Below are 21,992 nucleotides of genomic sequence, written 5' to 3'. Positions count from 1 at the left end.
GATGCGTAGAAATATTCCCTATCAAGTGATGCAAACATCTCTCCTATCCAGTACGAAATGTTCGAGCTATAAGCATTCGAAATCTTTCATTTTTTCCTGCATGTTCTGTGTTTAGGTTTTCATTTTACCCTCCATATATTCCGGTTAGACGTAGTCCCACGTCAAAAAAAAATACTAATTTTTGCAGCTAAACTACCACTTTTCATGGAAATCTGAGAACCACTATATCGGTTTCACATGGAATGGCTGTATATATGGGAATATTGCGATAAACGATATTATACCCATTTCCGTATTTAGGACAATCGTCAGGTTCACGAAATAATACAGTCATAACAAATTCACGTTAACTTACCAAGTTCGTCATCTTTCCATCCACAGCTGCTTCGACATTTTTGAGATCCTCTGTAACCACCTGAAACAGTTGACCATCATGCAGGCTTCCCTGATCTACGTCGACAATATGATGAGCTCTACTAGTATAAAGTTCGACCCGCAGTACAAGCCTGAATTGGTGGAATGTTTCGAAAACGTGAACCAACTGGACAATACTATCGCCGGTCTCGAAGAGGCCTTGGGACGAATCGAAGCGGCAACAAAAGTAAAACCAGTGCTACTTGTGGATGCTGACAGCATCCCAAGTGTTGGTAAATCTTGGCTAACGTCTGCCGTGAAAGTCTTGTTCCTCTCGGGAGTGGTCTCTCTCCTAGTCTATCGAAAGCTGAAACACTAAGTGGCTTCATTACGTTGTAAAAATGTTAAGTCCAATAAATAGTGATTGTGATGATTGTTATGAAGGCAATAAAATAGAATATTTTCAGAATGTTTGATTTGCGTTCCGATTCAATCCGAAACATCCTCCATGAAGTCGACTTAAAAAGATTCCGCGATCGGAATTACCATCTGATCGATAAATTGTCCATCGACGATGCGCAAAGCAGAGCAGAGCGCGCAAGTAGCGAAAATCATGCGCACATGTGAAATGTTTAACATGTGCTTGCCACTTCCAGCTCAAAGTGCATCTATTTTGCCACAACATAAATCCCCTCCGTTCGATCAATCAGTACTGAATGAATGACGTGAGAAGCACATCGCGAATGGAGAATAGATTGAAGGTAAGTCGGAATGCCAAATCAAATGAGGACCGTTTGACTTTGGATCATCGTCTTTTGTCGCAGAATCAAAAATTACGGCGTGTAAGTGCACTGACCGGCGCTTGGTTGGACAGTAGCGCAACGCAGCAGCGACGGGATGCTTGCACCGTGGAGGAAGACGAAGATGAAGTGCTAACGAAGCGGGGTTCCTGGACGGGACGATTCGATTTTCTGCTGTCTCTGTTGGGATACTCAGTTGGATTGGGAAATGTGTGGCGGTTTCCATATTTGTGCTATAATAACGGCGGAGGTAAGTGATGATGATGATGTTGAATTATAGAGGCTTTAAACTTTCGTTCATTCGCCTCTAAAAGGAAGTAAGTGCAAATCCAAGAATTTTGAGTAGCAATTTTTCCCCCGTATTACATTTCATCTTTCATTTGAGTAAAAAAACAGCCATTGTGAGCAGTGTTGCCACACGTACAGATGTATCTGGAATGATACAGAATTTTTTGTTATTTTTGGTACAGATTCTGTACGGTACAGAGTACAGATTTTCGTCAAAAAGTTTTTCCATTTTCCATTTCCATTTGTGAAATTTCTTACATTTATACAAAGCAACATTGTGATACATGACGATTTTTACGCCGCAGTATCGCTTGGTGCTGCTGAACATGAAAGCATTTACAATGCAATGATTGATCAGTTTCAAAAGGACGAAATTCCTTACAAGGATCGTCTGAAAGGATTCGCGTCTGACGGTGCGATGTATTTTTTGCCCCAGATCAACAGATTGAATCGTTTGTTTCAGGCTGAAAAACCTGAATTCACGATGCTACATGAAGAGCTGAGATTTTTATTCGATCATTCTCACTAATATCTGCGAGGAATCTTACGTTGTTTCAATGTCGAATGCAATCAAATATAGATCATTTAAAAAGTGACAAGAATTGTAGGTTGGAATAGTAGTAGACGAAATTATCAGAACAATGGACAGCGAAAGGCAGATCATTTCAAAGGATATTTGTCGCAGTTTTTTCGTGGAGGTGACCAAACAAATGAGAAAAAAAATTCGATTTTGATGATTCGACGCTCAAGTCTACGGCAATGCTAAATTCCAGAAACTTTTCCAGTTTGACTAGCATTAACGTTGTGCTAGAAGCGTTTCCAGGATTCTACAATGGGAATGTATATGATGTGGAGAATTAATTCTGTAGCCTAAGGATAAAATTACTCCGTAAGGAAATCACAATTTCAGAAAACGAACATGTGCAGGGTTGGTGGACAAAAATTGGATGCCTAAAAATAATTGACGGTTCGCTCGCATTCTCGGCGCTTCGATGCCTTGTTTGTAACGTTCTCACTATGCCTCACTTCTCCGCAACTGTCGAACGATTTTTTTCTGAATATAATCAGAACAAAAATTAGCTTTGAAATCGGCTCAGCAACGATACGATGAACGCTATTTTGAGATCAAAAGATTTGGTCAAACATCGTGGTGGCAGCTCGAAAATTTAAAAAAATGATAGCATGCAATATCGATTCAAAAAAGAACTATGTATAAGTATAATCAAACACTCGAATGACTTGCAAATGTAAATGTAGTATTTGTAGTAAATAAATGAGTATTTTTCAATGCTAATAAATTATTTTTTTCTCTACAAAGAATATATTTTCGATGGTACAGATTTTTGGAAAAAAAAAAGTACAGATGAGAAAGATTTTTGACTCCTGTGGTACAGATTTAAATGTGGCAACACTGATTATGAGAAGTTGCTTCTGTACGTACATGAAACCAATAACCTCTCTTTGATTTTCGCAAAATTAAAACACCCAACATCACACTACATTTATATCCTTTTGTTTTTTCGCTACGCATGTCTGCTGTTCAATGTTTTACAGCTAAAATCTGTTTCAGTTAGAATTTGGTCGCATAAAGTAAGACATTTCTCAGTATAGAAATGACGTACAAAAAGGGAAGGAAGTCATTTTCTAGGGTTTTCAATGAACTTTAATGGAAAAAAAAAACATGAAAATTAATCGTCAGCTGTTCGGACAAATTTTCGAACTTTTCGAATTCGAATTTTTCCACCCATTTTTCTGTACAGTACTGCTGGTAACCGTATTTGCTATCTTGTTCCACCACTTTTCCATTTTAGTTGGTTTTTTATGGTTCTGCCATATTGCTTCAGATTGCCTTTGATAATTGCCCAATATCTCTCAATGGGGCGAAAATCCGGACAATTTGTTGGATTGATAATAGGAGTACCGGTAAGTTTCTTCGTTTTTTTTTCAAAAACTGATGCTTTATTCCGCAAAAATGGTTACAAATTTAATACTCAAAGTATTGCCCATCGTTAGTCACAACTTTTTCCCATCTTTCTGGCAATTCACGGATCCCTTTGCGGAAATAACGGCGGGTGGGGTGTTACCTCCCATTTCAGCGTTTCCAAGTATGTTTTGTCCGGCTTCGCGACATGTAGCCGAACATTGTCGTACTGCCAAATAGCTTTATCGTGTCTTTGCTCGTATTGTAGCCGTTTTTCCTTCAGTGCACGGCTCAAATGCATCAATTTTCGTCGGTAGAGGTCCCTCGTAATGGTTTCATTCGGTTTTAGCAGCTCATAGTACACCACACCCAGCTGGTCCCACCAAATAGACAGCATAACCTTCTGGCCGTGAATATTCCGCGCGGCCGTCGATGCTGATGCATGGCCGAGGTATCCATACGTTGCTCGACGTTTAAGATTGTCGTAATGGACCCACTTTTCTTCGCCAGTAACGATTCGATGCAAAAAAAACCCTTTCTTTTATGCCGTTGAAGCAGTTGTTGGCACGTGAAAAAACGGCGTTCGACGTCTCGTGGCGTCAATTCATACGGCACCCAATGCCCTAACTTTCCGATCATTCCCATTGCTTTTAAACGATCGGATGTGCTTTTCTGAGCTACTCCAAGTGTATCTGCAAGTTCTTGTTGCGTTTGTGACGGATATTGATCGAGTAAATTCTTCATCTTCAAACTTTTTTGGCGGTCCAGGATGTTCTTCGTCTTCCAAGTCAAAATTATCACTTTTAACCCTCTAAGTTTTTTATGCATCTGAAAAAACCTATTCCACTTTTATCTCGAATTTCCGACTTTCAACATAAAATACTCCTAGCAGAAAACTGCCAGCATAAAACCGATGTGTATGTGTGATAGATTAAATAATTCTAAAGACATGTGTGGGTGAATATTGAAAATAATGTCTGAATAATTTGAAAAGAGAATCCGTGAAGCTCGTCTAAAGACGGGCTCGGGCTGTAGAGGTTGAAACCGTGTAAACCCCGTCTGACACGTTCGCTCAGTTGGAGCATGGTCACTATAAATTTCCACCAAAATGCGTTGACTTTCCGCAGCTTTTTTCTTCATATTGAAGTAATGAAGTAACACTCCCCACAAAAACACTCTCGTTGGTACGAAATTCAACATATTCGAAATGGCAAAAAACTATGTTGTTTACGCTTCAACTTTTTGAAATATACTGAAAAAGACGATCAATGACAGTAGCTTTCCAGCGAATGTCTGGGAATTTGATTCGCTGGAATAATAATCAAGTTACGCCATCTGTTGTAAAACGGAAGAAACTTACCGGTACACTTAAAAGTTTTTTCAATGAAATCGATCTTGTTCACCTTAGACCACTTGACGACATCTTGGCTGTAATGGCAGCTCACCAAGTCAGACCAGAACTTCACCGGACTTTTGTGTGACCGAATGAATGATAAAATCCTGTTCTGAAGACACTCTTCCTTGTAAAACTTTTCCATTCATTGTTGCCCCAAAGATGAAAACCTTTGTCTTCTCTCCAAAGCTACAGATCCCTTGCCAAATCATCAACTTACGGGCAAATTTATCTGCGTAAACAAATTTGAAGTCACTCGCAACACCTCCTTTACGCTTGGCAAGGTAAAGCTATTTGTCCGAAATCCGTTTTAAAGTATGTTTCATCGTCCATAAATATATATCCTTTGTACTTGATCAACACTTGCTCGTACAGCTTCCTTGTACGGGTTCTAGCAACTAGGTTTTGTTTCAACATCCTATTGGGGTGTTTGCTGGCATGATACGACCGCAAGTCTTCTCGCATACAAATTCGCCGAACGTAAGGGTCTCCCGATAACGTTTGAGTATTTACAGCCGATTTTCAAAATTTCATGGGTTATCAATGTGAGTGTGCAGAATGTTTTCCCGCTTTTCGCGTTTCATCGTCGATAACTTTTGAATGAGTCGTTCAATCTTGATGAAATTTTCACCACTGAATAAACAAACCATCCGGATCAAAACGCTGTCAATAGTTTCTCTATGTGACTACTAGGGGTGCTGCAGTGAATAGAAATAAACCAGCCGTATGGCACCCGCCATGTTTTTGATGCCAACATCTCACACGTCAAAAGTATTTGTTTTCTTCAAAACAGCGATCCGCGTTGACGGCAGTGAGCTTCGTTTACTAGTTTAGGGGAGCGTCAAAGAACAGCTGATTTTCAGTCGGAGTGAACATTTTCAAAATTAAAATTATGAATGAAAATTAGCTTTCCCCTATCAAATTAGTATTCTGTTTAAATTAAAAACATTTTTGTTTGCAGGTGGGGAAAAAGTCTCATACGAAAATTGGTTATGAAGACAACTTTATATTATAGAGAAAAAAATCAGCAACAATGTTGGAATTGTATGACCATATGGATGAATAAAAGTCAGAAATACGTGTTTCTAATAATTAAATAACATAATGTGAAAATTTTCATTCAAATTTTAAAATTTGAAAACCGGCTTCGTGTCTTCTAATCTGGTAGAGATTACACTAACGATTTTGGGACCCAAATTATGACTCAAACTTGAAGTCGCCACCAGACGTCGACGTTATCGCGAATTACCAATTTACCACCATCTGACATATCGTGATGTCGATGATGAACTTTTACAGCAGAGGGATAGTTAGATAGGCGGTGACGGTAGGTAGAGTGAGATAGCGACATCACGATATGTCAGATGGTGGTAAATTGGTAATTCGCGATGGTGTCGACGTCTGGTGGCGACTTCAAATTAGGGCCATAATTTGGGTCCCAAACTCGTTAGTGTAATCTCTTCCAGATTAGAAGACACGGAGCCGGTTTTCAAATTTTATAATTTGAATGAAAATTTTCATATTATGTTATTTAATTACCAGAAACACGTATTTCTGATTTTCATTCAACCATATGGCCATACAATTCCAACATTGTTGGTGATTTTTTTTATTTATAATATAAAGTTGTCTTCATAAACAATTTTTGTTTGAGACTTTTTCCCCACCTTCTTTCTTTCTTTCTTTGTTTTTAAGAGGCTTTAAACTTTGCAGTTCATTCGCCTCTATTCCCCACCTGTAAACAAAAATGTTTTTAATTTAAACAGAATACTAATTTGATATGGAAAAGCAAATTTTTATTCATAATTTTAACTTTGAAAACGTTCACTCCGACTGAGAATCAGCTATTTTTTGACGCTCCCATAAACTAGTCGTGCTCCCGTGGCCGAGTGGTTAGCGTCATAACTAACATGCCGGGGGTTCGGGTTCAATTCCCGTTCTGGTCGGGGGAATTTTTCGTCAAAGAAATTTCCTCCGACTTGCACTGTGATCACGCGTATTCTAGAGCTTGCCACTCAGAATGCATTCAAGGCGTGTTATTTGGCATAGAAATCTCAACTAAGTACTAATAAAAATGACGCAAGTAATACTACGTTGAGACGGCGAAGTTCCTCTAGGAACGTTAGTGCCATTGAAGAAGAAGATAAACTAGTAAACGAAGCTCAATGCCGTCAACGCGGATCACTGTTTTGAAGAAAACAAATACTTTTGACGTTTGAGATGTTGGCACCAAAAACATGGCGGCGGGTGCCATACAGCTGGAAATAAGCGACGAAATTCCAACTGAAATACACTTTATTATTTAAAGATGCATTATAACAGGGTGTCGACAACCTGGAAAAACCTTGAAAATCAGGGAAAATCAATCAGGGATGTCAGGGAAAATCGGGGAATATCAGGAAATTGCTTCACCAATCTGGAAACAAAGTTCAATTTCGCCAATTAGAATTTTGATTATTGCAGTAATTATAAAGTTAATGACACAAAAAAATATATATTCGACTAGCTTGACTCTCTGAAGGTTTTTCAGCATATGTTGATTGCTTTTGCTTCACAATTCGCGCTGTTTTTTGCAGATATGTAAGCAGAAAGAGAAGTATGGTGAAATCATAAAGTTGGTTCGTATTCTTCCCTGACTATCAACTGAAGCGAAAATTTAGTTAGTTTTGGCAATATTTATAGTTATTTTACAGCGGTCCGCTGTGTTCTGGATGAATATCAGTTGTTGTATTTCTAATAACAATTTCCAATTAATTTATTTAATTAAATAATGCCATGACGGTACAAGATGAATGCCCTGGAAAATTCTATTTTTTCTAGGCTATCAAGTTCCACGCTGAAAAACAAAATAAAATGCCTTTGATGTTTGAATAGTGAATGTGGTATGTGGTATGTTTATCCTACACCCAAACTAGCGTTGCCAGAAAGCATTTCATTTTCGGCAGAAACCATGCCTTTTCGCGTTTTGAAGCGTCAAATGGGCAAATAAAATCATCTGTTCCCCTACGCTTTAATATGTTTGTATGTATGGCAGCAGATATCTTTCTTTTTTCTTTTTATCATATTTTTTGGGATTGCACCCAAAAACGCCCAAACGACGTCAACGGGGGTTGAACCAAGGCCGGCAGGAATGCAAAGCTGTTTTACACGACCACGCTATCCACATAGCTTATTATGCTGTTGAGTAAATGCGTGATAATATTGCACCTGATCATAAATTGAAGTTGAAAAGTGTTTTCTAAGAGTAAAAGGGAGGCATAGAGGAGAGCTATATCTATCTCGGGCTGGGCCGTGTATGTGGCAAAGTATGCGGAAAGCTTATTGGTCTCTTGTTTCGCTGTCTCGTATTAATCTTATATTGATGTACCATATATTTTATACAAATGCTTACCAGAATTTAAGAGTTATGCCATTTTCTGTTATTTTTTGGATCATTTTACTTCAGTTAAAGCACGCAATGCAAAGATTTGACTAGATTATAAGCTGATAAGGAGCTGTCCACATACCACGTGGACAACTTTATGCCCTTAGAAAAATCCTCGGTCGAAAACTACTAAATACATTTGGTAATGCAAAATTAGTAGAATGTACAAATTTTTTGTACATATTGTCAACAAACCCGCATCCCTACCAGAGATTAGTATATTTTACTCGATAACATTAGTAAGCTTGGATATTGTCATATCTGAAAACTGGTGAGAAAAGCGCGTATTAACCATTTTCATTGTTCCCATAAGGCAATACGGAGGTATAATAAGGATATAATTCTGATACGTGCATTTTCGGCGAGAAAATGTAGCCGATATTGGGCTTCCGAATCATGGTTCTGCTTGACATATGTGTTTATTAGTACGGTCGAAAATGACTATAGATTGGTAGTATTTACCAAAAAATTCGTTATATTTACTAATTATTTCTCTCAGTGTGGGGGGTAGTAGGGGTTAGGGAAATGTCCACGCTTGTCCACGGCCAGGGGGAAGGGGGTTCAGATAATGTCCACGTGGAATCGGTAAATATTTTTTATGTAAAACATTCATGTTTATAGTCAAAATTGGATGAGATCTGTTCTGTATTTACAAGATTTTTAAAACTAAACGCCCACCCTGAGAATTCTGTATTCATTAATAAAAATACAAAGTGCCTGAGAGTGCTGGCTGTTCCAACATCCATTTTTTTCATAAAACTGAACTTCTTCCTTGAAATGTATATTCTGAAAGAAACGCACAAGAACTTGGATCGAATAATTTATTTCAATCGGTAATAGAGGCCCATGGACTCCGTCAGGACAAAGACTCCCAAAGACACAAAAAATGTTGGAATCTTTGTAGTATTGAAAATCACGACTTAAGTGCGGCTTTCGATTCAGTTTCCGCTCTTGATGACAAAACTGCTACGTTTCTATTTTTCGAAATCTCTAGAGGTTTTCCGAAAATTGAAAAAAACAAAAAAAAATCTTCCATATTTGCAGTGGCGTAGTGTAGATTTAAAGAACATATCCGATGTTTGTAAAAATGGAAAACAAACTACAAAATATCAAATATCGCAAGTATCTTATCTCTATGTAGAGATGCAAAACGAGTTCATTGAAATCCTGATGGGTCATGTAAAGTAGGAAATAGTTTTGTATAATAGTTCATCAAAACAATATGGGATTATGTTCGACAGTTCTCCTGGTTGCATCGCGTAATTATCGGATATTTGGAATTGTCCCAGACGTCAAGATTGAAAATGGTATGGTCTATGTAAAACAATTTTTGTTTAGATGGGAAATTGGACTGCTGATTTGGGTAACGACCTCCTTCATCAACTGTCGTTTTTTGCGTCTTCTTCAAGATCCACTCGACGAGAACCCACGATCTCTCTATGGAGCTCTGAGGTTTTGTGACGATTGTAATCTTCGAGCACCACAATCACGTTTTTACGGCATACAATTCCATCGCCTTTAATTCACGATTAAGCCGAAAAGACCATTCAACGATTACGGATTTGCTGCTGAAAGGAAAATTCGTCATCAGATAAACAAGCTAGGCCGAAGAACTAGACTAAAAATTACTAAAAAAATAAGGCGTGAATACTGGAGAACTTCGTCGTTTTCACCGGAAATACAAGAGCGGTCAAAATCGTCCAAAGAAGTAGCCGAAATTTTTGAAGCAATTCAAGCTCGGTGCATGTTATTAACATCTGACAGTAAACTAAAAACGTCGATTCTGCAACTGGAAAATTAATACGACGAAGTTTCAGAAAGTGAGATTCTGTTAGAGATACCAATATTCCATAGGCATTTGAATGCCCCTGAAATCACGTGGACGATAGCAATCATTGGACTAGTAAAAATCATAATGAAATCTTCTAAGATACGCTGCCTACAGTGTTAAAAAAAACACAAAAAACTTGATAACAAGGGTTGATTGGAGGGATGACAACCAAGACATCCGTCTCGGGTGTCACCCGGTCACGCTACATCCCTGCGTAGGTGCACGGACCGTATCTCTAGAGATCTATTTCTTGCAATGATGTTTTTGACGTGGGACTACGTCTAACCGGAGTATATGGGGGGTAAAATGAAAACCTAAACACAGAACATGCAGGAAAAAAATGAAAGATTCCGAATGCTTATAACTCGAACATTTCTTACTGGATCGGAAAGATGTTTGCATCAATTGATAGGGAATATTTCTACGCTTCTATCGCAATTAATAAAATGTTATTTTTCATCAGATAAACAATTGAATAACTGTAAAATGTTAAGCGTTATCTAAACGGCATAATTGCCTCATTTTGATTGGCCCGATCTACGATTTCCCTAACACAGCCATCAAACCCAAGCAGCCTTGGGTAAATCAGCATTGCAAATACATGAATGTCGGGGGTATTTTTGTTCCGACTGAAATGTGTTTCCCTAACACAGACTTTAAATCCAAGGAGCGTGGGGAAATTGGCATTCCAAATACATGTAAGTCGGGGGCATTTTTGGTCCGACTGAAATGTGTTTCCCTAACACAGAGTTCAAATCCATGTAGCGTGGAGAAATCAACATTGCAAATACATGAAAGTCGGGTGAATTTTTGTTCCGACTGAAATGTGTTTCCCCAACACAGACTTCAGAACCAAGGTGTCTGAGGAAATTGACATTGTAAATTCATGCAAGTCAGTGGCATTTTTGTTCCGACTGAAATGTGTTTGCTTAACACAGACTTTAAAACCAAAATGTCTGGGAAAATCGGCTCTGCAAATAAATGCAAGCTTCGAGTACTTTTGTACTCGCTTGCCTTTGTGCAAATTAGAATATGTTTCTTTAACACGGTCTCCTAAACTTAGGAATCTGGGAAAATCGTGCAGACACTAGAGACGAATGAACGTTCAAGTTTAAATCCTTTATAGTATAAAAAGTAGAAGTTGAAGTTTTTGATTCATGCAAGTCGGGGGTATCTCTGCACCCGCATTTTTTTTGCACTCCGCAAAGTGTTTTCCTAGCACGGATTATAAAAGCGGATACGAACATAACGCTTTAGCTCGGTTATTCATTATTGTATTGAAGGATATACCTTCATATCTTCCGCTCATTGAATTTCTACGCATACCATTTGATGATTAGGCAAAATGTTGTTAACCATTTGCTGCGATAACGCCTATTCATTAAACAATATGCGTTCGACATACATGTCAAAATCGGAACTGAGTGCCTGAAGTTCATATAATCAAGCGAATTCGCGGTTCGATAAGTACGTACACTTGAGAGATGCAAACTTTAGAAGCAAATGTAAAATAAAATAATCGTTTGAAAATTCTCCCGTTCACAAATTTTGTTCTAGGCATCATACCAACCGTAAAAGGACTGTCATTAAATTTACTATCACAATGCATGAATTGACCTTACATGACATTTCACAATCTTTTTATTTACAAATCAGATATATAGAATTCAATGGAATTCGGGAATTGTTTCATTCCATCAAAAATTTAATCAATACAAACGAATGATTGATAAGCTAAGGTAGTCCCACGTCAACCTTGCGGTTATATCATAGATATAACCCACCCATTTTTCGTCAAATTTATCTACCAGACTGTTTGTTTTTATTGATATCTAGTAATTTTGACGTAGGACTACGTCTAACCGGAAGATATAGGGGGTGAAATGGAAATCTAGGCACTGAACAACTAGGAAAAAATGCAAGATTTGGAACGCTTATAACTCGAGCATTTCTCAATATATCGCAAAGGTTTTTGCATCAATTGATAGGAAATATATCTACGCATCTATCATAACGAATAACATTTAATTTTTCTTGAGATAAATAATTGAATAATTGTGAAATATCAAGCATTGTCAAAATGCACTATGTGCCCATTTTTGATTGGTCCATTTTGTGCTCCTCAAATCGTACCGACCAAAACGGGCAACCAGAGCAGCAGCGAAATAGAATGAAGCACGATTGGAAAGGAAAAAGAAAAAAATGAACGAAACATTGGTCGCAGTCTCACACATGCGTAATTCTCGAGCCAGCCAGTCAGCTTAAAAATCCCCGCTCCGCTGCCGTAACGATCATTCTCATTCAAACCGTACACCACATCGGTTCGCATCACAACACATCAACAAACCGACCCAAGCAGCCATGTCTGGACATGGTAAAGGAGGAAAAGTGAAGGGAGAGGCAAAATCTCGCTCGAACCGTGTTGATCTGGAGTTCCCCGCAAGGGTAGCTAGGCCGAGCGCGTTAGTACCAGTGCACCAGTCCACCTAGCCGGCGTTATATAGTTTCGGCCGCCGAAGTGATCGAGTTAGCTGGCAAAGCTGCTCGCGACGATAAGAAAACCCGCATTCGGAACAGAACACATTCGGTTCGGTGGACATCAAGACAACAGGCAGTTGCAGCGAGTGGCGAGTGGCAAACGCAATCGCAAAACGGCATCAGGTAGCAGAAGAAAAAAGTTTGTTCTTTATACAAACTGCTTTGGTGGCAAATCCAGAACAAGGCGGCATCGAGGGCGTTCGAAATGTTTTTTTTCAAAACCACGAGTACTAAGTTTTCTAAATTGGAACCATTCCATAAAACAAGGCGCTTTTCAGGGCCATTAAACCTTCCAAAAAAGAGTTTAGGAAATACAGTTCAATGCTTTCTAAAACATTATCCAAAATAATAATAAAACACAAATTGATTTTTTCATAATTTGTTAGCCAGGATCTGATGAGTATGTGAATTTGGCAGTTGTTCTGAGCTTATTGATAGTTGGGGACTTCCCTGATTATTCAATTTTCACCAATTCTTAAATTGTTTCCAGATTGAAAGTACAGTAATTTACAATTAGTTCGACATTTAGCTAAATGGACGGACATGTAATGCGACTTATTTAGTTGGAGATTTTTGTAAACATAGAGATCCAAATTATGACCCCACATTGAAAGTCGACACTGTACCACTGTCATCGCAAATGTTCAATTACAGGTTAAAATCGCCTCCAATGCGACACTGAGTGGCGCTTCGGCTCGTCGCATTGAATGTAATTTACTGTACAACATGTCACAAAGCTGGATGGGAAGAAATTTTCCAACTGTGAAAGCTGTGGCGAGTGGCAACAAATCGCTAAACAGGAAGATTTAGCCGAACAAGATGGGGATATCGAGTGATAACAAAACAATAAACTCTTTAGATTGAAGATAATTTTGCGATCCTGAAAAGGACCCTTTTTAGCCTGCATGTGACTCCAACGAGCGAACAAATCGTAATGAATGTATTTTTTGCCATCGCTCCCTTTTAACGCTCATTCGTTCGTCTCGTTGGACTCGCTCCTCTGGCTGAGTCTGCCGATTTGTCTCTATCCTGTGAGTGTGTACCGCTAGAGTATAAAACACGCGGACCCCCAAAAAATATCTTATTTTCTTTCAAACCGTAAACCCGTGTGGTTGTACGGCATCGTGGACGTAACAAAGGAGGACAAGTTAAGGGAAAGTTAAAGTCTCACTCGAACCGTGCAGGTCTCCAGTTCCCTGTTGGTCGCATTCACTGATTGCTCCGCAAGGGTAACTAGGCCGAACGGATTGGTGCCGGAGCACCAGTATACCTAACAGCGATTATAGAGTTTCGGCCGTCGGAGTGCTCGAGTTGGCTTGCAAAGTTGCTCACGACAATCAGAAAACCCGCATCAAGAACAGAGCAGCTTCGGTTCGGCGCTCATCAAGGCAACAATTAGTTTCAGTGAGTGGCAAAGTGTTTCTCCGGCACGTCGCATTAAATGTAATTTACTGAACAACATGTCACAAGCTGGATGGGAAGAAATTTTACAACTGTGAAAGCTGTGGCGAGTGGCAAACGCAATAGCAAAACAGGAAGGTTTAACCGAACAAGATGGGAATATCGAGTGATAACAAAAACACAACACCGAAGGTTCTTTTCAGAACCATCAACATATTCATAAAGAGTAAACAGTAAACTAATCCATTTTTCAGGTAGATAGGTAGGTATTCACGTAGGAGAAGAAAATAAAACAATATATTTAAATATATATTTAACAAAAGCTGTCCCCTTTGTATAGTCCTACGTCACTCCGGTTATGTCCCCGACATTACCCACCCGTCTTTTTATAATATAATTCTATTAGGTTTGAAAAGTTCATGTTGCTACTGATGACAATCAAATCGAGACACTTATCAAGATTAATCCTCGGTACACGACACATGTATTAGTAGATTTGCTACAGTTCACTAAAACCACCGTTCATGAGTACCTGATGAAGCATGGGTAAGAAAAGCACTTCAATGTATGGACTACCTATTAACCCATATTCTGGATCCCGATCGGATTTAACATATCGCAATCCGAACGAGATCATCTTTTGCATTCTGCAATCCAAGGTTGCATCATTCGTACAACCCGATGGGATTTAACTAGATCAGATTACATGGCTGTTTTGTAAGTTTGGTCATTACAAAACAAGTGATTATAAATTATGTTAACACCATCACATTAATACATTGCGGACTGCTCACGAGTTTTCTCGTGTTTCGCGTTCCGTCTGTTACGGATGGATCACAAAATAACCCGTGTTTTCTACACTTGAAGGTTAAATCCTTGGTTTGCCAAGAATCTAACAAGGCCTACCGATGGCTCGCCTTCGTCTCATCCACATCGAAGGAAACGATCTCATTCGTGGAATCTGAACAAATGAAGCGTTCAAGTTTGTCTCAAAACGGACCTTAATATGTTAACAAGGCTGGCAGTAAATATTGTGAAGAAATTGGATGACATCGGGTCTACCTAAAGCGTTCTTTTCTAGACCTGAGACTAATAGAGTAAACATTCACTAACTATGCGAAAAGGGAAAACCAGTTATCGGCATTCGCGTTTTAACTGGTCCGGCATGTCAAACGTCAAATAAAATCGAGGGGAACTTCAATAAATTGTTTGATTCGCGTTGATCATGGAATTAGATAAACAAGATTCCAATGGCAGTTTCGCACTTAGTGCGACAACAGGTATGAAATATAATTTGAGGAAATCATTTTTCTGTAATTTAATCAATGATTTTGTCATGCGAAAATAATGTCAATTTTCATAACATTTCAAATTACATTCGAATGCCCCTCACAGCAAATCATCCATTTGAATATGGCGTCGATTGTTTACGAGATTCTGCTTTTTAACTGGTCCAAGGACCAGTGAATCTATATATAATATGGATAATATGAATAAAACATGGAATAGAAAGAAGAAACAAAGTTGAAATAAAATTTAAGCGAAAAAATAGAATTTTGTTGATTTTTTTTCCAAAAACTGTAGGAATGTTCACGTGGACAACACAGGGAGGGGTATGTGAAATGTCCACGCTTGTCCACGGAAAGAGAGAGGGGTGTCTAAAATCATGCTTTTTCTGTCCACGTGGTATGTGGACAGCCCCTAATGATATTTCTAGCTTTCTAGATACGAAAAAATTGCTCAACGTAAACATTGGTATTAGTTAGCAGTTTTATCAAAATATCACAATCTCAAAGTGAGTGAAAAAATCGAAAAAAGTGGCATTTTTTGTAGTGCTATTTTCATAGTTTGCCGAGGGCGCTGTTCACCCTCACTACGCCGCTGAGTGCATGTGACCGATGTCAAAATAATTCACCTGGATTTGTTCTCTATCCCATCGCAGGTGCTTTTCTCATCCCGTTCACCATCATGCTGGTGATTGCTGGCTTGCCGCTGATGTTTATGGAACTCTCCCTAGCGCAATATGCAGGCCTGGGACCGGCTGTTCTTTTCAAACGATTGTCTCCGCTTCTCCAGGGTCTGGGATTGGGAATGGTATTGATAGCGGGGATGGTTATGCTGTACTATAATGTTATAATCGCCTGGACCCTCTACTATATGGTTGCATCATTCGAGGAACCATTACCGTGGAAAGGCTGTGATCATTCCTGGAGCAGTAAATTTTGCTTTTCCTATGAGGAAGAAAACAAGTGCGTCAGTAATAACGGAACATACTACATGAGGATATGCTACAGAAACTCAAGTTTGATTACGAACTTCACAAAAATGCAGAGAAAGCCTCCAGCGGAAGAATTCTTCAAGTAACTGCACTACAACTTTTTTTCTTCTGATTAGCACACTGATTCTAATATCTTCCAGAAACTATGTCCTTCAACTGTCGAGTGGTATCGAACACACGGGTAACATCAGCGTCACATTGGCGCTATCTCTGCTAGCAGCCTGGTTGATCGTGTTTCTCTGCCTCTGTCGAGGTGTCAAGTCATCGGGCAAAGTCGTTTATTTCACAGCTCTTTTCCCATATGTGGTTCTCGTCATGCTGTTCATCAGAGGACTTACACTTCCGGGTGCTTACAACGGCATCATGTACTACCTTGAGCCTGAGTGGGAAAAGTTGAAAAGCGCTCAAATTTGGGGCGACGCCGCAGTTCAAATATTTTTCGCACTGAGTCCAGCCTGGGGTGGACTGTTGACACTCGCCTCGTACAATAAGTTCAATAACAATTGCTACCGTGACGCGATCATCGTGGCCATCTCTAACATTCTTACCTCATTCTTCGCTGGATTTGTTATCTTCTCGATACTTGGCTTCCTGGCACATGAACTCGAGACGGAGGTGGAAAGTGTGATTGATCAGGGTGCGGGACTGGCTTTCGTTGTGTTTCCGGAGATGGTAGGCAAGCTGCAGATGCCAATGTTTTGGTCGGTTTTGTTTTTCTTCATGCTGCTGACACTCGGTTTGGATTCACAGTTTGCACTGATGGAAACGGTGGTGACGGGTATTTTGGATACTTTCCCGGCCTGGAGACGTCGCAAGATGCGAGTTGTGTTTTGTGTAGCGGTAGTTGGATACATAGGTGGATTGGGATTCATCACAAAGGTGAGTGCTTAGCGATTTTTTTCCTCTTGTTTCTGTATAGCATGTTGTTAATCTACAACTTAATTGGCTGATTCCATTTCTTCTCCAATCGGTACTAAAGTACAGAACGCTTCTCGACTAAAAGCTTCTTGAGAGATCATCCTTGAAGCTGTTATTCATGTCAGAGCCCTTTTGGTATAAAGCTCAATTATAGAAATCGAGTCGATAAGAACTTTGCACGTTAGCTCCATTTTGTTATTATAGATACCGAGCAATGTCGATAGTCTCGACTGAGTGGAATCTATCGATGAAATTGTTATAATTTCGCGAATTGTTTGGTTTGGTTTCCTTTCCTGATATTTCCTTTTTCTTTAATTAATGCAATTTTCAACACTGTTTTGTTCTCCTCTTTGTGGGCGTTGTTCGTGCTGAAGGAGGTCGTACACTGTTCGACTGGAGGTCGAATATTTAAAAAATTTTGGAAGATAAAAATTTGTACAAACACTATTTTATTTGCCACTCTTCAATTATCAACAATGTCAAACATGGAAAAAATACGACTGAATTATTTAAGGTAACCTAAACATGTACCGACAGGATCGAAGAACGGACCGAAAAAATATTTTAGGCATCCAATCCTGTTTTGAAAGCAATTCTAGGGCTATTGAAACAAGTCGACATTTTATTTTTCAAATGAAGTGTTTATCGTACTATTTCGTTCAGTTGTTTAGGAGCTATTAACGCTCAAAATCTCGTTCTCCGGCGTAACGGTTTCGTTTTAGAAACTTTGAACTTACACCCCAGTATAGAAATGAAAGACGTAGTCCTACGTCAAAAAAACCTAGGACCTAGCTTCATGCCATTACGCAAATGTCACTCTGGATTGGTCTGTACGTAAAGAAGACAATCTTCCAAACGTAACTGTGATATCGTGCCACATGCAGCTCAGTTATCAAACTCCATCAGCAACAGAGCTTCCGAATGACGTTCACTGCTTCGCTCTCTTCAGACACACTAATGGCAACTTACGTAGTATAGTGCAAATGTTCTGATTAGGATGCCACAGTATCTCATACCACGGCCAACCGAGTCGTATTGAGCCATACATTATTTCGACTGGGTTCCTTTCAGAATCCAGATACTAACCAGCCTAGGTTTGTATTCTGTATTCAGCTCGAAAATTGGAATTTTTTTTTTGAGCAAGAACCCGACTTGGTAAGATTATCTCGAGTTACAAAATACGAAATTTTGTTCGGTTTGATAGTGATAGGGATTTTATCGATTTCTCGATTCGATTTACATAATAGGGCTCAATGGTACCATTTGTAAGCAATCTGTATCGAATTATCATCGATACTTTGTTTTTCGCTGAAGCCTCCGTTCAGTCTGGTGACAGAAAAAAAAATGAAATTGGTAGAGATGACCATGGTGTTTAGGCGAGCAAGTGCGACCATTTCCGCAGATTTGTGTGATTCCAATAGCCTGTTTTCAAAGTAATTTTAAAGATATTGAAACAAAATTTCAGGTCGTTAATTAACAATCATATATATTTTTCAGGCACAATTCTCGTGCAAGATTTTTCATCCACTTGCAAATAACATGTTTCTCCGTTACATGGAATAAATGTTTGATACAGAAAATATGATAGAATAAAAAGAATCCTAAATCGGACAATTCCTTCCTTGCTCTTATCAACATATTCGACAATCCATTTTTATTTATATAGATAGAAGAAGATATAGGAGTGCATTTTATCACATTAAAATCCATTTCCACTTTCAAACAAAGCTCAATTTCGTTAGCGCAAACATCAAACAACGCTTGTCACTATGTAATTGTAGAACATATGGGAATTCAATTTTCCGAATTTTCCCACTTTCATTGAGAGTTTTTAGAAAAATTTTAATTGTCATGTTTGGCTGAAAAATGTTTGGTTGAAATATGTATAATATTTTTATGAGATTCCAGAGGAGGGAAGGGTGTTATCATAGAAACATTTCTCATACCCAAAAACCCTCACATCCCAGCCATTCAGCCATTTTTTAGCGGCGGCCAAATTGAATTTTTCAAGATCATGGAATACGCAGTTTTATAATGGCAATAGAATTAAAGGTATGTTCCAAATTTCAGATCAATCAGTGATCAGGAACGGGGTCAAATTTCAATTAATGTGGGGCAATCCTACGAACACTCAAACATACATACAAACAGGGCAAGCTGAATGAAACCATTAAAAAGTAATCAGTTATTTGGGAACTGCGGCCATCTTGGATTTGGATTTTTCATGATCTACTGTGTTCTATTAGTCAAGCCCTTTCATTTGATACCCATATTGAAGGGGTTGGAAAAAAAAATGTGGCACCATCTTGTGGTGGCGTCCATCTTGGATTTGCATTTTTCATAAATAACTGTATTCTACTAGTCAAGCCCTTTCATTTGATACCCATATTGATGGGATTCTGAGAAAATATCTAATCCACTATTTTGTTGTGGCCGCCATCTTGGATTTGCATTTGTCATAAATAACTGTGTTTTACTATTCAAGCCCTTTCATTTGATACCCATATTGATGGGGTTCTGAGAAAATATGTAATCCACTATTTTGTTGTGGCCGCCATCTTAGATTTGCATTTGTCATAAATAACTGTGTTTTACTATTCAAGCCCTTTCATTTGATACCCATATTGATGGGGTTCTGAGAAAATATGTAATCCACTATTTTGTTGTGGCCGCCATCTTAGATTTGCATTTGTCATAAATAACTGTGTTTTACTATTCAAGCTCTTTCATTTGATACCCATATTGATGGGGTTGTGAAAAAATATATATGGCGCCATCTTGTGGTGGCGTCCATCTTGGATTTGCATTTTTCATAAATAACTGTATTCTACTAGTCAAGCCCTTTCATTTGATACCCATATTGATGGGGTTCTGAGAAAAATTGTAATCCATCATTTTGTTGTGACCGCCATCTTGGATTTTCATTTTCTATAAATAACTGTGTTCTACTAGTCAAGCCCTTTCATTTGATACCCATATTGATGGGGTTGTGAAAAAATATATATGGCGCCATCTTGTGGTGGCGGCCATTTTGTATTTGCAGTTTTCATAAATAACTGTATCCTACTAGTCAAGCTCTTTCATTTGATACCCATATTGGCTATTCAATATGAATTATTCAAAATTATTCAAAATTTCCGAAAATCAAAAATAAAATACTCCGGATAATCGAGGTCGACCTGTATTGGCTTGATTAGTTTTCGAGTTATGTACACCCCTCTCCTTTAGAGAGGGGGGAGGAGTGTCGAACCACCACAGAAACATTTCGTGCCTTCTAAAACCTCTACATGCCAAATTTGGCTCCGTTTGCTTGATTGATTCTCCTTAGGGAGGGGGCAGGAGTGCCAAACCCCCATAGAACAATCATTGCCCCTAAATCCTCCACATGCCAAATTTGGTTCCATTTGCTTGATTAGTTCTTGAGTTATGCAGAGTTTTATTTCATTTGTATGGCAGCTCCCCCCTTAGAGAGGAGGAAAGGGGTATCTAATCACCATAGAAGCATTTATTGTACCCTTAAACCTCCACATGCCAAATTTGGTTCCATTTTCTTAATTAGTTCTCGAGTTACGCAGAAATTTGTGTTTCATTTGTATTTTTCCAATTTTCAGAGTGGCATGTATTGGTTCCAGCTGATCGATAAGTACGCTGCCAATTGGTCCGTGCTGTTGATTGCCATCACCGAATGCATCCTTGTGGCATGGATTTACGGATCGGGCAGATTTATTGCCAACATCGAGGAGATGATTGGCAAGCGATCGAAGTGCTTCATTTACTTTTGGACTGTCATCTGGAAGTTTGTGACGCCGATCACATTGCTGGTAAGAGTTGTACTGGTTTTTTTGGTTGCGGGTCTTGAGGATTATTTATTTTTGCACCTAGTTCATCCTTTGCTTCAACTGGATACAATACAAACCAGTATCCTACGGTAAATACGCGTACCCAGAATGGGCGGATATCATGGGATGGTTGATTGGACTATCGCCAATGATAGCCGTAATAGTGATAGCTTTCTATACATTCTGGTCCGATAAACCACGCAATTCTTTTGCACAGGTTGGTGTACCTATTTTTTCTTTGTTTCAATCATTGATGTATTGTAATTTCAGAGGATACAAAATCTCCTGAAACCGACATCGGATTGGAAGGCGGCAAAATCGTCGCTGTATCACTTCGAGTATGATGACAACGGCATTGAAATATAAGTCGACGCATGAAGTACGAATTGTGTATCTAGCGGATGTTTACAAGAGGCGCTTGTGAATTCAGAGAGTGTTGTTCAATTTACATCTGCTGATAATATCTTTTTGTTTGCGACTAAATTATATTTACACGAAGAGGATGGAGGATGGTCGTTTGCATAAGAAATATATGCAAATATTAGGGCAAAATGCAGAGAAATTTCCATTGAATTGTACTTTTGTTGAAACCTCTTTCTAAATATAAAACGGCTAATTACGTTCGCCAATAATTACCCTGCAAGTCAACAATAGATTAGATTATACAGAAATATGCTGAGTGCAAATATTTAGTTTTGTATGATTGGAAAGAAATTCGTTCTAGGAAATGGACATCACGCCATACCAGGGTTCGATAATTGCATGGCAAGTAAATATACAAAGAAGGAAAATGAAAAATGACTTCCAACTATATATTAGGCTGTCAAAAAAGTTCTGCGGTATTTTTTTTGAATTTTCATTTGTTCATAAAATTAGTTACAATCATCTGTTTTAGGTCAAATATGCGCCGTTTTGTTCAATGACTTGTTCCCAACGAGATGCCAACTTCATAATACCACTGTTATAGAAGCTCGCTTCCTTATTGGCAAAAAATGTAAGGAGTTGTA

General features: G+C 38.7%; 3 protein-coding genes across 3 annotated transcripts in view; 2 read left to right on the top strand and 1 right to left on the bottom strand.

The window, feature by feature from the left end:
- Positions 1-825, top strand: part of LOC129770158 (ankyrin repeat, SAM and basic leucine zipper domain-containing protein 1) — a 10,890-nt gene extending 10,065 nt beyond the window's left edge. The window contains exon 4 of the mRNA XM_055772813.1: positions 382-825. Within this exon, the coding sequence (XP_055628788.1) occupies positions 382-733 (352 nt within the window). The 3' untranslated portion in view covers positions 734-825. The remainder of the gene's footprint in view (positions 1-381) is intronic.
- Positions 1-5,372, bottom strand: part of LOC129770159 (uncharacterized) — a 16,802-nt gene extending 11,430 nt beyond the window's left edge. The window contains exon 1 of the mRNA XM_055772815.1: positions 4,977-5,372. The gene's annotated coding sequence lies outside the window, so the exon portion shown is untranslated. The remainder of the gene's footprint in view (positions 1-4,976) is intronic.
- On the top strand, positions 924-21,992 carry LOC129770157 (sodium- and chloride-dependent glycine transporter 2-like). The gene is made up of 7 exons (XM_055772812.1): positions 924-1,115; positions 1,179-1,404; positions 15,893-16,310; positions 16,369-17,107; positions 20,758-20,967; positions 21,029-21,202; positions 21,256-21,992. The coding sequence occupies exons 1-7, from the start codon at positions 1,071-1,073 to the stop codon at positions 21,349-21,351; spliced, it is 1,908 nt and encodes a 635-aa protein (XP_055628787.1). The 5' UTR covers positions 924-1,070; the 3' UTR covers positions 21,352-21,992.

The sequence above is a fragment of the Toxorhynchites rutilus genome, chromosome 2 (genome assembly GCF_029784135.1).
Source record: "Toxorhynchites rutilus septentrionalis strain SRP chromosome 2, ASM2978413v1, whole genome shotgun sequence".
Classification (NCBI taxonomy): Eukaryota; Metazoa; Arthropoda; class Insecta; order Diptera; family Culicidae; genus Toxorhynchites; species Toxorhynchites rutilus.
Note: the sequence above shows the minus strand (reverse complement) of the source record. Positions and strands in the feature narration are given on the sequence as shown.